General features: G+C 32.3%; 1 protein-coding gene across 5 annotated transcripts in view; it reads left to right on the top strand.

The window, feature by feature from the left end:
* The window catches only part of LOC110992324 (GTPase-activating protein skywalker), a 65,775-nt gene that overhangs the window by 51,526 nt on the left and 2,496 nt on the right, over positions 1-11,753 (top strand). Inside the window, exons 6-14 of one of the 5 annotated variants that reach the window (XM_045629882.1) lie at positions 1,723-1,847; positions 4,305-4,451; positions 4,918-5,102; positions 5,379-5,544; positions 5,841-5,870; positions 6,300-6,386; positions 9,069-9,227; positions 9,654-9,757; positions 11,085-11,216. In XM_045629882.1, coding sequence (XP_045485838.1) covers positions 1,723-1,847; positions 4,305-4,451; positions 4,918-5,102; positions 5,379-5,544; positions 5,841-5,870; positions 6,300-6,386; positions 9,069-9,227; positions 9,654-9,757; positions 11,085-11,216 — 1,135 coding nt within the window. Of the gene's footprint in view, positions 1-1,722; positions 1,848-4,304; positions 4,452-4,917; positions 5,103-5,378; positions 5,545-5,840; positions 5,871-6,299; positions 6,387-6,963; positions 7,057-9,068; positions 9,228-9,653; positions 9,758-11,084; positions 11,217-11,753 lie in introns of all 5 variants that reach the window. The other 4 variants (XM_045629879.1, XM_045629878.1, XM_045629880.1 and 1 more) reach the window with 4 other exon arrangements.

Genomic DNA, 11,753 nt, shown 5'->3' on the forward strand with positions numbered 1-11,753 from the left:
CGATGGCATTTCATTACTTGCCTAGTCTGTTTATTGTTAATTTAAATTAATTCCACTTTCTGCCACTCTCAAAGTCGAAACAAAACTCTTCGAACTGCCAATATGATATTGGCATACCACAACTTTGATGGTGTTTTCCAATGTTTCATGCAAAACAACAAGTAAAATAATGTATAATACGGGTCTTTTTGTAAATGAAATTTGCGCATCACAAGCTGTCGAAGGTAGTACCAGTGCGATAAGTACCTATTACCCACTAAAGCCACTTGCGTCATGGAAACTAAAACCAAACAATTATTAATCGGATTGTTAATATCGCTCGATATGTATGAAAACCTTGTTACGCTATTGTTTGAAATCGGTCATGTGGTATAAGCATATATTGTGTAAATAAAAATTCTGCATCACCGAGATTTTAATTAGTTCATTATGGCGCGTGAAGCCGCGATATTTTTCGTCTAAATTGTTTAAATTGACGGCTTCATTACATGGCCTTGTTAATTATGTCATTCAGTTTATTAATTTAAACTAAGATTCAATTAATGTTATATATTTCGTGGATTATAATTAGTAATTGTAATTCATGATATATGATCGATTAAATAAGTTGTGTTAAAATGTTCGTATTGTTTTTTTTAAATATATATTTCTAGGTCTCCCAAAATATATTGTTGGGCCACTTTTATGTCGGTGTATTAACTTAACGAAATACATAGGTAAATGGACGTTTTTCATTGTCCGTTGAGTGAGCTGGCAAAAGTTATATTATTTGTTAGTGCCTATAGTAGTTAGTAAATTTCTTGTATTTCTGTTATGTAATCACATATATTTTTTTACTTTGTGTTTCGTCTGTAAAGTATATTACTTATTGTACACTCGTGTCAATTAAGGGTTAACTAACTGTCAAGAACAAAAATCTCCCTAATGATTTCTTGTACATATTTACTTTTTAGGTTGAATAGGATATTTTTTTAATTCTAACTCACATAACTTTATTAAATTCCTCTTTTTCCGTCAGTTGTTGTATGAAATGTAACATGCCTAAATTAAAAAACAAGCAATCGCAATATAATACAAAATTCAATAAACACACATGTGTGCAGCTAGTCACGTGCTACGGAGCTTTTAATAAGAGAATCAGGCTTACTGTATTACGGTCAAGGTAAGCTATATCAGTGAACATAACTGTGTTGAAAGGATCACTGCATATGCTATTGAACGATTAACGTTTTGAACTTATGAAACTTTGCGCTATCGTCTTTTCAAATTACGCTATTTCTGTGACTTGCGGCTACCGAATATCATGAATTACTGATGTTAATACAACATATAGCAATGTTAAAGGTATCATATCGATTATGACCAGTCTTTTTGAAACACAAATATTTGCTGGAAATTATGTAAGTGTAAAACTATTTATGAAATAAAATATTAAAGGCGTAGGCAATATGGATGTTTTGAGTAATTTTCGTCTGCTATGTTTGATGTTTTTAATAGTAATAAGCCAGTTTTACTCATAACAAATTCTTGTTATGACTAAAACCTTTTAAAATGTCGCATTATAAAAAATACATTTGGATTATTTAATTAGATAAGATTACCACCCAAGACAATTAAATATTTTCCAAAAATTTCCTTTCAGAGGAAAAGCCTTATGTAAGATGTTTCACACTGTTTATCTCTACTAAAATGTTATATATATTTAAATACATATAATTTCAGAGGAAGAATGCTACCACTGCATGGCGAGTTTGGTCGCATCGAAGGAGAAGATGTTCATCACTCAGACGAAACTGCTGAATGAGGTCACATGGAAAACTGTCATGCAAATCGCTAAGAAACATGCCGTAAGTTTGGATTTATATACTAGAAAACAACATTGAGCCAAAGACTTTGTATTAATTGGTACAAATAAAACGTATAAACAATTGCTATTTCACATTTATCTGTCTGTAGTATCTATATAACTATATGTTAAATTATATAAATTTAGACCTAACTCAAAAATGCAAGTATTATTCGTGATATTACAGACAGATTTAGTATAACAATTTAATTCAAAATAAACCTGGAATTTATGCAGACATTAGTATTAGTATTTAATGATTTTGATTCAGTTTTTTAATAAATTAGTTTTTGGAAGGTCCTATTGTATATATTTCAATTGAAATTGCATGACATTACTGGTGCAACAGTGTTAGTAAATTTGACTTAAACTTACTTAAAATAAAGTTTAATTTTAGTAATCATATGCCCTATTTTACCAAAGACCATCAATAGCTTGATGACAGATCTCTTGCTCATGTGTTGTCATAAAATGATGTAATTCATTATAAACTGCGTACAATTCTTGAATCATAAACTACGCCTTTTACTAGTAATAAAATAAGTCAGACAGTAATAAAGCAGTTTGGACGGTATTAATTTAACTAGTATTATACATTAAGTAAACATTTATATCCGTTTAAAATTAAAAAGAAATGTTTATATACAACCGACAGTGTTAACATTTATTTGATTAATGTAATGCTGTCAATCAGTCTGCTCATATGCCGGATCACATATTATTATATGTGGCTGTGTTATTTACTGGTAAACTTTGTCTTAATATATATTTCGCTTACTCTACAACAGATTTGCTACGAAAGAAATTTAAGTTAATATCATATTAAAGACTTATAAGACGTCTTTTAAGTCCTAGTAGGTGAAGTAAAGGAGTGACCAGGATTGTTTAATAATAACTTATTTATTTCAGATTTTATCCATGTGTAGTTATAGTTAGACTAACAATTTGGTTTTAGTTGCTGTTAGAATTTGTTATTGTAGTAAAAATTCTTGATAGCTTTCTTTGCATACTCGTATAAAGGACATCGCGTGACTGAGTACCTCATAAAGTGTACGTGCCCCAATATAGCCTACATGCGAGCTTTGTTTGCTAGCGGAATTTACTAAGGTATCGATTAGTTCACAATCCACAGGTACGAGTTAATAAAATGCGTTCATCTCATACACTGTATTAAATAGTTAGTCAGATTGCTTCACAAGCGTATTAAGTAATTTAACTTCGTGGTTCCTTACGACTGCCAGGTCTCTTCCAATTTTGACACCTAAGATCTCTAGTCTCAATTCATTTACTGATATAGCGCCATAGTAAAACTTTGACGGAGCAATATACCTTGAAATGGCATGTAGTTTTTTAGCTCTGGTATATACATTTCTACGTCTTGAATTTAAAAAAAAACTACATGTGGGTCACAGAGTATTGGTAAAGCCAAATACGCATGTAAAATTCTACAAGAAAAAACCTCAACTAGTGAGCCAAAAAGCTGTATCTAAATTCTTAATATATAGGCATTATTTCCGAAAATATTGTTTTCATTTATTTTAAATAATTTATAAATATGGTAATTATATACAATTGAAATGCTATAATTACTGTTTAACAGCTACCCCTTTTATGTATGCCGAAATTAATCATCAATTAGTGTGACATTTAAGATAACAAGTCACGTTTCGTATCACGTGTTTGTAACAAACATCTGTCTTGCTCGGGATATGTCTACAATTGACGTCCAAGACACTTGATAAGGCACAAAAGGTTGGAAATTATCTGTGTGTGAAATATTATGGGTCAATGACTTGTGTTCAATAATGGAAACAACCGTATACATCGATTAGGTCTGCGTAAATAATGTGAAGTAGTATTTAAAGAATTTAAGATATTATATAAATCAAATACAAAAAGTCATTAAAGAATTTGAGTTCTTACTGCTTAATAATTACAATTTTTTTAATGTCATGTCAAGATTTGAAAAAGTACTCATGTCAGAAGTGAAACGTAATTATTAATAAAAACCCCAATCATAATGTACCAATATATGATCACTAAATGTATTTGTATATCTATATTCACAATGTTTACACACTATATACGTGGTGCTTATCATAATATAAATGAATAAATAATCTGCGATTACTGCACAAGACGTTATGCGACAGAATTGCCATTTAAAGTTATAACATGTAACTACTAAACGAATACATCAACCAATAGCGTGTTTTATCTCGATCTTTGTTTCTCACTCTCTCTCAATCGCTCTCTCCTTTTTCTTCGACAAAAACGCTGCCCATTTTCGTGTTGTTTAATCCGTAAAAAATTACCCTCATACCTAAAGAACTTACACTTCAAAGAGCACATAATGGTTTAAAAAGGCATCTATTAATTGTCTGTAAGGTGGTGTTATTGACAAAACTGCCGAGTGATTAGGCAAGGTTTCCGTACAGCACACCGCGCTTGGTTGCAGAAGTCGGCCGCGCAACATCTCTTGAGGCTGTCGGGCGCCATCGGGCCGGAAAGGATCTATGCAGACTGGCAGTGGTGGATACTGGCAGCACTGCCTTTTCCTCATCTCGTCAGAGTGCTGGATTGCTTCTTCCATGAGGGGCTGAAGGTAAACTATTCTGTTATTTAAAAAAAGTGCGTTTTTAAAACAGTGCCCACTTGTAGTCTAGATTTGTAGTGAAGTTTGTTGAAGAACACAAAATAGTATTTAAGTTCTGTTAAAAAGGAACTATTCATCATTTACGAAGTACACGAGGTAAAATAAATTATTGTTATAATGCACTTTAATACAAAGCAATAAACGCAACCAAAAGTGTGGCCGTGGTAGGCTTAGCTCTATTACTAATACATAACATTTGTACTTATTATTATATAATAAAAAAATTTAGCTTAAGCCTTGGTCCCAGCTCTTGATTGTGCCCTATTTATATTTATGTGAATGAGCCTTTGTCGATTTTGAGGTTTTGGTGTGTCGTAATATTGATTTTTTAGTAACAGTTGAGGCTCGCACGTAAAAAATAAACGCTTTTCTTACGAGTTTGTTAGTATTGAATTTATTATTTCCAATGTTCCAGGTGTTCTATAGAGTGGCACTAGCGATCTTGATACTCTTCCACAAACACAGCACCAATCAGAATTCGGAATGGTATGCTGAAGCGACGAAGAATGGCGTAGACCACGCCATCGATAAATTTTGTAGGAACATGCCAGCCTCTCCTACCAAGCTTTTACGTACTGCTTTTAGTATTAGAGCGCTCAGGTTAGTTATTTTTCTAACAAAAAAACATCAAATTTTATAAAATTGGATAATGGACATACATCTTTGGCTAGAATGTCGAGAATTAAAATATGATTTTGTTGTCTTTAATCTCTGTTTCAATATTTTTTTAAGTATATACGTACATTTTGTTTGCCAACTTGTTTCGATTTTATTCCGAGTGCTTGTCAGCTATCGTTAAAGAAGTTTTTTAACTCATATGTATCATATTTACATTTGATATGTTTTAATATATTTTTAAAATATTTTCAATTTCAGTTCGCAGTACATATCTAGGGTGTTCATCAAGACGGAAATGACGCTCAAGTCGAAGCAGGTCATCACGGGAAATCGGCTTGTCCGGTCACGGTCGTCGGATAATCTTCCCACCAGCCAATCACAGGTCAATATCCAGATGATGTCGCACACTCTAACTATACGCGAGGTAAGTCATGTTAATAGTATTGATACTTTGCAGATACTAGTATAATTTTTTAGGAGAAATTTTAAATATGATAATATTTAATACAAGTTATTTTCTGTATACAACATAATGTTGTATTGTTATTTTGGTGGTGGGTTATGACAAAATTATGTTAAAATTTATATTCTCTAATATTACATTAAAAATGTTAATTTCTATATTATATATGTATATTAAGTATTATAACTACACTAAATTTTATAGTGATGTGCAATATTTACATTATATTATGTATATGTGTATTACTTGGTTTGCAGAAAATGTCTGAGGAAACGTGCAAACAGATGGTATTGTACAAGATAATAGGCGTGGCTTTGGCTTTATATCATTCGAATAAGTTTCTAACACGACTAACTTCAATTACATCGAAAGATACAAATTCGATGAATTATATTTCTTGTAAGATAGCTCCTGTCCTCTCCCAACGAATCCAGTTTATGTTATGTTCCGATCCGTGTAGCGAAATTATGTATTTGTTATATCAGTGTGTACACAACACGAAATCATCGAAAAACAGTTACAGTCAATTGAAGTTCATTCTCATTGGCTTTGAATGGATTTGTTTTATATTGTTTTATTCAATGTTTGTGTGTGTGTGACGATTGAAAGGTTTTGAACATGGGCATGCGTTCTCGATGCAGGGTGCTTTTGATTTAACATTAGGTTCTAGGTATTCGGCATGATTGAGCGCTAACATTGTGACGATTTTCCGTTAGGGCTCACATTCGCCGGGCCCGCGCGCCCTTTCGATGGGCGTTTACCCAATACAAGCGATCAAGTCGCAGATTCTAGACCAGAGTGAAGTAAGACGTAGTTTTGTCGCGTAAGCTTGCGACGTACTCGATGTATGCACCGCTTGACACTAGGTGTTTTAAAACGTCGCTTGTTACGAACGTGACAAGATCGCTTCGAAGTATTTCGATTTTTTTTGTTGGCATTTTTGTGTGCGTGGTGGTCGGGTCAGATTTTATTACACGATTCCTTATCTTGGCCGTAGGAAATAATAACGATGAATATAAGCTCTAGAGTCTAGGCACTGAAACATTGTAATGATATTGCATAAAATCTGATCCACCAATGCATGGCGGCCCGAGTTTTATGTTTATGAATTTCAATGTTTTGGTAGGCTATTTATTTAAGCTTGATTAATTCGTTACAAAGCCAAACATACACTTCATCTACACACCAAATTAGATATTATCACTCTCGTCTGTCGTGGCCGTAAACAGAGAACTCAACCTATATTATTTTACAATTATCCAGTTGGTAAAATGTATTTCATATTTCGGTAATTCTTGGTCTTTTCCAAACAATATTTCTATGTTTACGGTCAAAGTCATTGACCCCGTAGACAGTCATGATCACCGAAAGTATTTGCAGAGTCCAAGGTCCTCTCACCTGGCCCTGTGGTTCCCATTCCCTAATGCGGTGTTCAGCGATCAGCAGCAGCATTCTTCAGACCTCAGACAGAAGGTTTGAATAGGGTATCACTAATTTCGGGTGTAGATGTGGTGGCAAATTAATCGAAATTTCTCTCTTCAAAATATTTGTTTGAATGTTTTTTTTTACCTTATCCGTTAACGTAAAACGTGTTATCGCCGTCTGATAACTCTAAATGTTGCTTTATTTTTGTCATTATTTTAAAGTAATTCCAAATAGTATATTTATCCCCGGAAAAATATAAAATTTAAGCTGTGAGACTCAATTCGGTGATCCTGTATAATGGACTAATTTATATTTTCCTATATATAGACGATATCACGCTTCTAAATGCAAAACAATTCAATGAAAAACACGGTCATAAAATACTGATTATATTGGAGCGTGTAATATAATAGTGTAAATACGATAACATTTATTCCATAGTTATGCGACGAGAGTTTTATTTTTTTGTTTGTTATGTATTCGTGAATAATATATAAGAAACATTAGCGCGATTACACCTAAATAATCCCTATAAGGATCTTAGACTCAGACATTTTATTCTCATTTCAGACCTATTACAACATTTATTTAAATATATGCATTATCTTTATTTCATTTTGAAGAGAGAATGATGTCACTCAAGGGTAATAGATGACACCGCCTCACATTAAAACATAACCATAATTTTTTTATAATTTCTCACTGTCCTTTAACATGCTAGGCTATTTCATTCACTTGGAGTCATTTTAACCTTGACACAATGTAGGATCATATCGGCTGCTTGCGTATTGAAATTAGTCGTAAACATAGGAAACTATTTATGTATTTATCGAAACCGATTTTAAATTAACGAGTTCGAATTTTCTTTAAAGTCGGTAAATTGTCGTATTTTATACCTAATTTAGTAACTTTTTAGGTAGTTATAGTTTATATAGTTTTACTTTTTAGCTTATGGGCTCTAAATAAAAGTATTATGTTGGCGGCGTACCGTGTCATAATATATAATTGTATGGAAATTGGGAGTAGCTTAAGCAATCGTGACCATTTCCAAGCAATTAATTTAGCAATATAACTTCACGCCGACCGTAACATATTTTTGTTAGAGCCACAAAGTGGTAGAACGTTGGTCAACATACGCAGTTTAATATACCAGTCAGTAATAATAATCATTAGTAAAGTTTTCAATGGATTACCGGATTACATTTCTTTGGAAATATCTACGAGGCGTAGCATTTACTACTGGTAATTTGGATACCCAACACGTTAGACATGATATTTTTTAGGTCTGCACTGTAGTGTTATGGTCAAAGTGTCTCCTATTGCATGTTTGTTGTATAGTATAGTTTAATGTTTAGATGTTTCACAAAACCACTTGGCACCGTCACTAAACTTACAAGACTAATTATGTGCCGTCTATGTGTTTTAAATAATTACTTAAGTTAATTAAAAGATATGACAAAATTCCTATTCCTAAATATTTATCAAATTTGATTTAATATTAAATCATTTAACGCGTTTTTTTTAATAGTGAATATTTTATAAATAGGTAAATGAAACTCAATTTTAACAATAATTTATTTATAAATCATAATCATTTTGTAGAAATGGTAGTTATATCAATGTTTATATAGTCAAGTATATTTGTTGATATTTATTATTTCAATGCAGTTTAATATTTATTAGTTAAATAGCTAGATTGTAGCCTTTTATACCTTTAAATAGTGTATTTTATATTTTAAATGACTGTGAGAAAGGGTTTATTTAGTCATATAGAAACCCTCGTTTTGTTTTGGAGCATTCTCTTACATTTCATAGAAGGATTATTTCGTTGCTAATACTGCGAATGCGAGTTTTCAGAAAACTGCAGTTATATATATATATATATATATATATATATATATATATCTCTCTTATAAAGAGAGATCATGTTTAATGTACATGACAAAATTTTAGTATATTGAAGATATTAATTGAATATAAGATTTGACGAGGTTTTCTGGATAAGACTCATTCACACAGTCGTCAGTATAACAAATACTTGGGCATGGAAAAAATTCCAGCTGTTCACACTGTGGTCATGGCTGCCTGTCCGTATAACGATGTACCAGCCTGTGCTGTTATACACCACTGAGGAGCATGGATGTTCACTGACCACTTTCTATGTGAGGGTTGAACATCACGAACCAACACTGCTGATGATCAAGACATGTAACAACGAGGTATGTACACCCGCATTGTGCTTGGGCATCTACGGAACGCTTTTTAAATATAATTAATTGTTTAAAACATAAAAAAACTTACAATAGATTGTTTCATATACAAAAGAGGTTAGCGGCATTTACATACTTTCAAAAGATAGTTAAGTTAATCTCTGTCAATTCGTCTATTGTTTAAGAGCGTGTTTTGTTTTGTCATTATTATTATTTTAACTATTATTATTATAACTAATAGGTAAAAAACAGTTGTCTGTTGCATACTTGAAGTATATAATTCAAATACTTAAATACATCTTTTAGTTATTGATGGTAAAGCATCTTAAAATAGATCGCATTTAATTATACCTTTCTGACGTAATAAATTATATTCGAATATAAATTATGTATGATTTGCAGTTATTTTCTATTCTTCTATATTGTACATTTCAGGTATTTGGTGCGTACTGCTCGACAAGATGGTTCGAGAGGAATCAGAAGGACGAAAGAGGAAACAGACAGGCCTACTTTGGAACTGGCGAGACTTTCCTATTCAGGTACACGGGGCTATAAAACTAGGCTAGACCTTAAAAAGTCACTATTAGTTATGAATGTTAAATAATTAAAAACAAATATATTTTTGTCTTAAATAATTTCTGACAAATGTAGCTAAATTTGATTTTGTATTAGATGTTGGCTAGATAATACTTATAATCTTTGAAAATAGTTTATCCAATTATCATAGCGATAAAATGATAAAGATGACATTAGGGTAATTAATTAATTAATGTTATTGTTTAAATTTTGGATAAATATGCTATACGGAGCGGGGTTTTTTATACTTACATAAGAGTATTTTTCTGCAAAAATTAAATGCCGAGACTTTGGAAAACGGCGAGAAATGTATGCTATGTTTTCTTCGTCAGCAATATATTTCTTGTCGAGAATATACTCGATACCATCGTTCGTCGAAATTTGAACAATCTCTTGCAGTTTTCTTAATTTTTTAACATTTCAATATACTATCTAACACCTTTTATATTTCTTTGCTGACTCTCTATGGCTGACATTTTAGTCGTCGCCATAAATTGTCTATTAGTATTTATTATTTGCCGCTATGAAGTAATTAATTAAGGCAATATTTTATTTTGCTCTTCGGGTAAAGGCTTTGCTTTTTCATTGATCAATATGTTGCATGCTTTACTTGTATGCACTTGAAGTGAAACTTCTAATGCGACTTCCACCAAGGTTGCGTTAAACGTTTAACGCTCCTGTAATAGAAAGAGATGGAGTGAAAGTGAGTACTTCCTATTTTCTTTTCCACATTACGAAGTTTCAGTTCTTCCGCGCGTTGGGTTTTTACGCACTATATTTTTTTGCACTATTTTGCTTGCCTTATTTATTTGTCTTGCTTATCTTAAATTGTACATACTCTTTTCTCTGCTTTATAATACTAAATATTTAAAAGGTTTTATTAATGACACACATAGGAAAAACATATCATACATAATAAGTGGAATAATTTGAATATTAACAATGTATTTGCATTTTAATTTTGTGTTTGGTTGTAATTAGATGTTGCCAGTTAAGAAAAAAGACAATAAAATATAATGAGGTATTCTATACACAGAGTATCAAAATCAAAAACGTAGCTCAAAGTAAACAATGTTCTGTTTACATTACTTTGGATTCGCCAAGGAATTTTCCATTCAATTTTTTTCTATCAAACAACTTTGGCATTTTAAAAATATTATTTATCTTTGGTCGGGCAACCTGCGCACTTCGCGCTATATTTATATCATTTAAAACGTTCAGAACTAAAATAGAATTGAAAATGACTGGCAACACCTTTCTGTTGTGTGTGACGCGATCATTCGCTTTCAGCCTTTACCCTGAGCGCGCAAAATACCCATGGGTTGGGTGTTCGGCCGGAGATGGCAAAGAAGACCAACGAGTAGCTCACGGCTCCGAACTTTTTATGGCGGCAGACTCCAAAATGATCACCATAGGCGGAGGGTTAGTAAAAACTTACATATTTCCAGTTTGCATCCAGTCCGAGCTAAATATCCGTGGGTCGGTGCGGTAGAAAACAAAGATGGTGACTCCAAGACTACACACGCCAGCTCGCTTTTCATGGCCGCTGATAATACTATGATTACTATCGGTGGGGGGTGAGTAGAAGGGAAATTTCACTGGGCGTCAGGATTTTCTAACTACGTTTGGGCAAAGGAGACCCTTCACAAAAGTTTACTTATAACTCAGACCCACATAAACAGATAAAAAAATCATTTCTATATACGACACAAAGCAGAAACTATTATCAATAAATAAAAAATACAATTTACTAATGTAAGTGTAACTTTAATTAACACGAATTATGGAGAAAGTTCAGTTTTATAAATAGATATTGATTAAAAACATTGTCTATCTCAGTTTATTTGAGTCAGGGCTTATGACTGGGAAATCTAGGTTTAAGACCAGGTATATGTAACTAAAGGCCGGGAGATAGGGTCAATTTTTTCCTTGTTTTATTAAATGAAATATTAATAAAAA

Source organism: Pieris rapae, chromosome 10, assembly GCF_905147795.1.
Source record: "Pieris rapae chromosome 10, ilPieRapa1.1, whole genome shotgun sequence".
Lineage (NCBI taxonomy): Eukaryota > Metazoa > Arthropoda > Insecta > Lepidoptera > Pieridae > Pieris > Pieris rapae.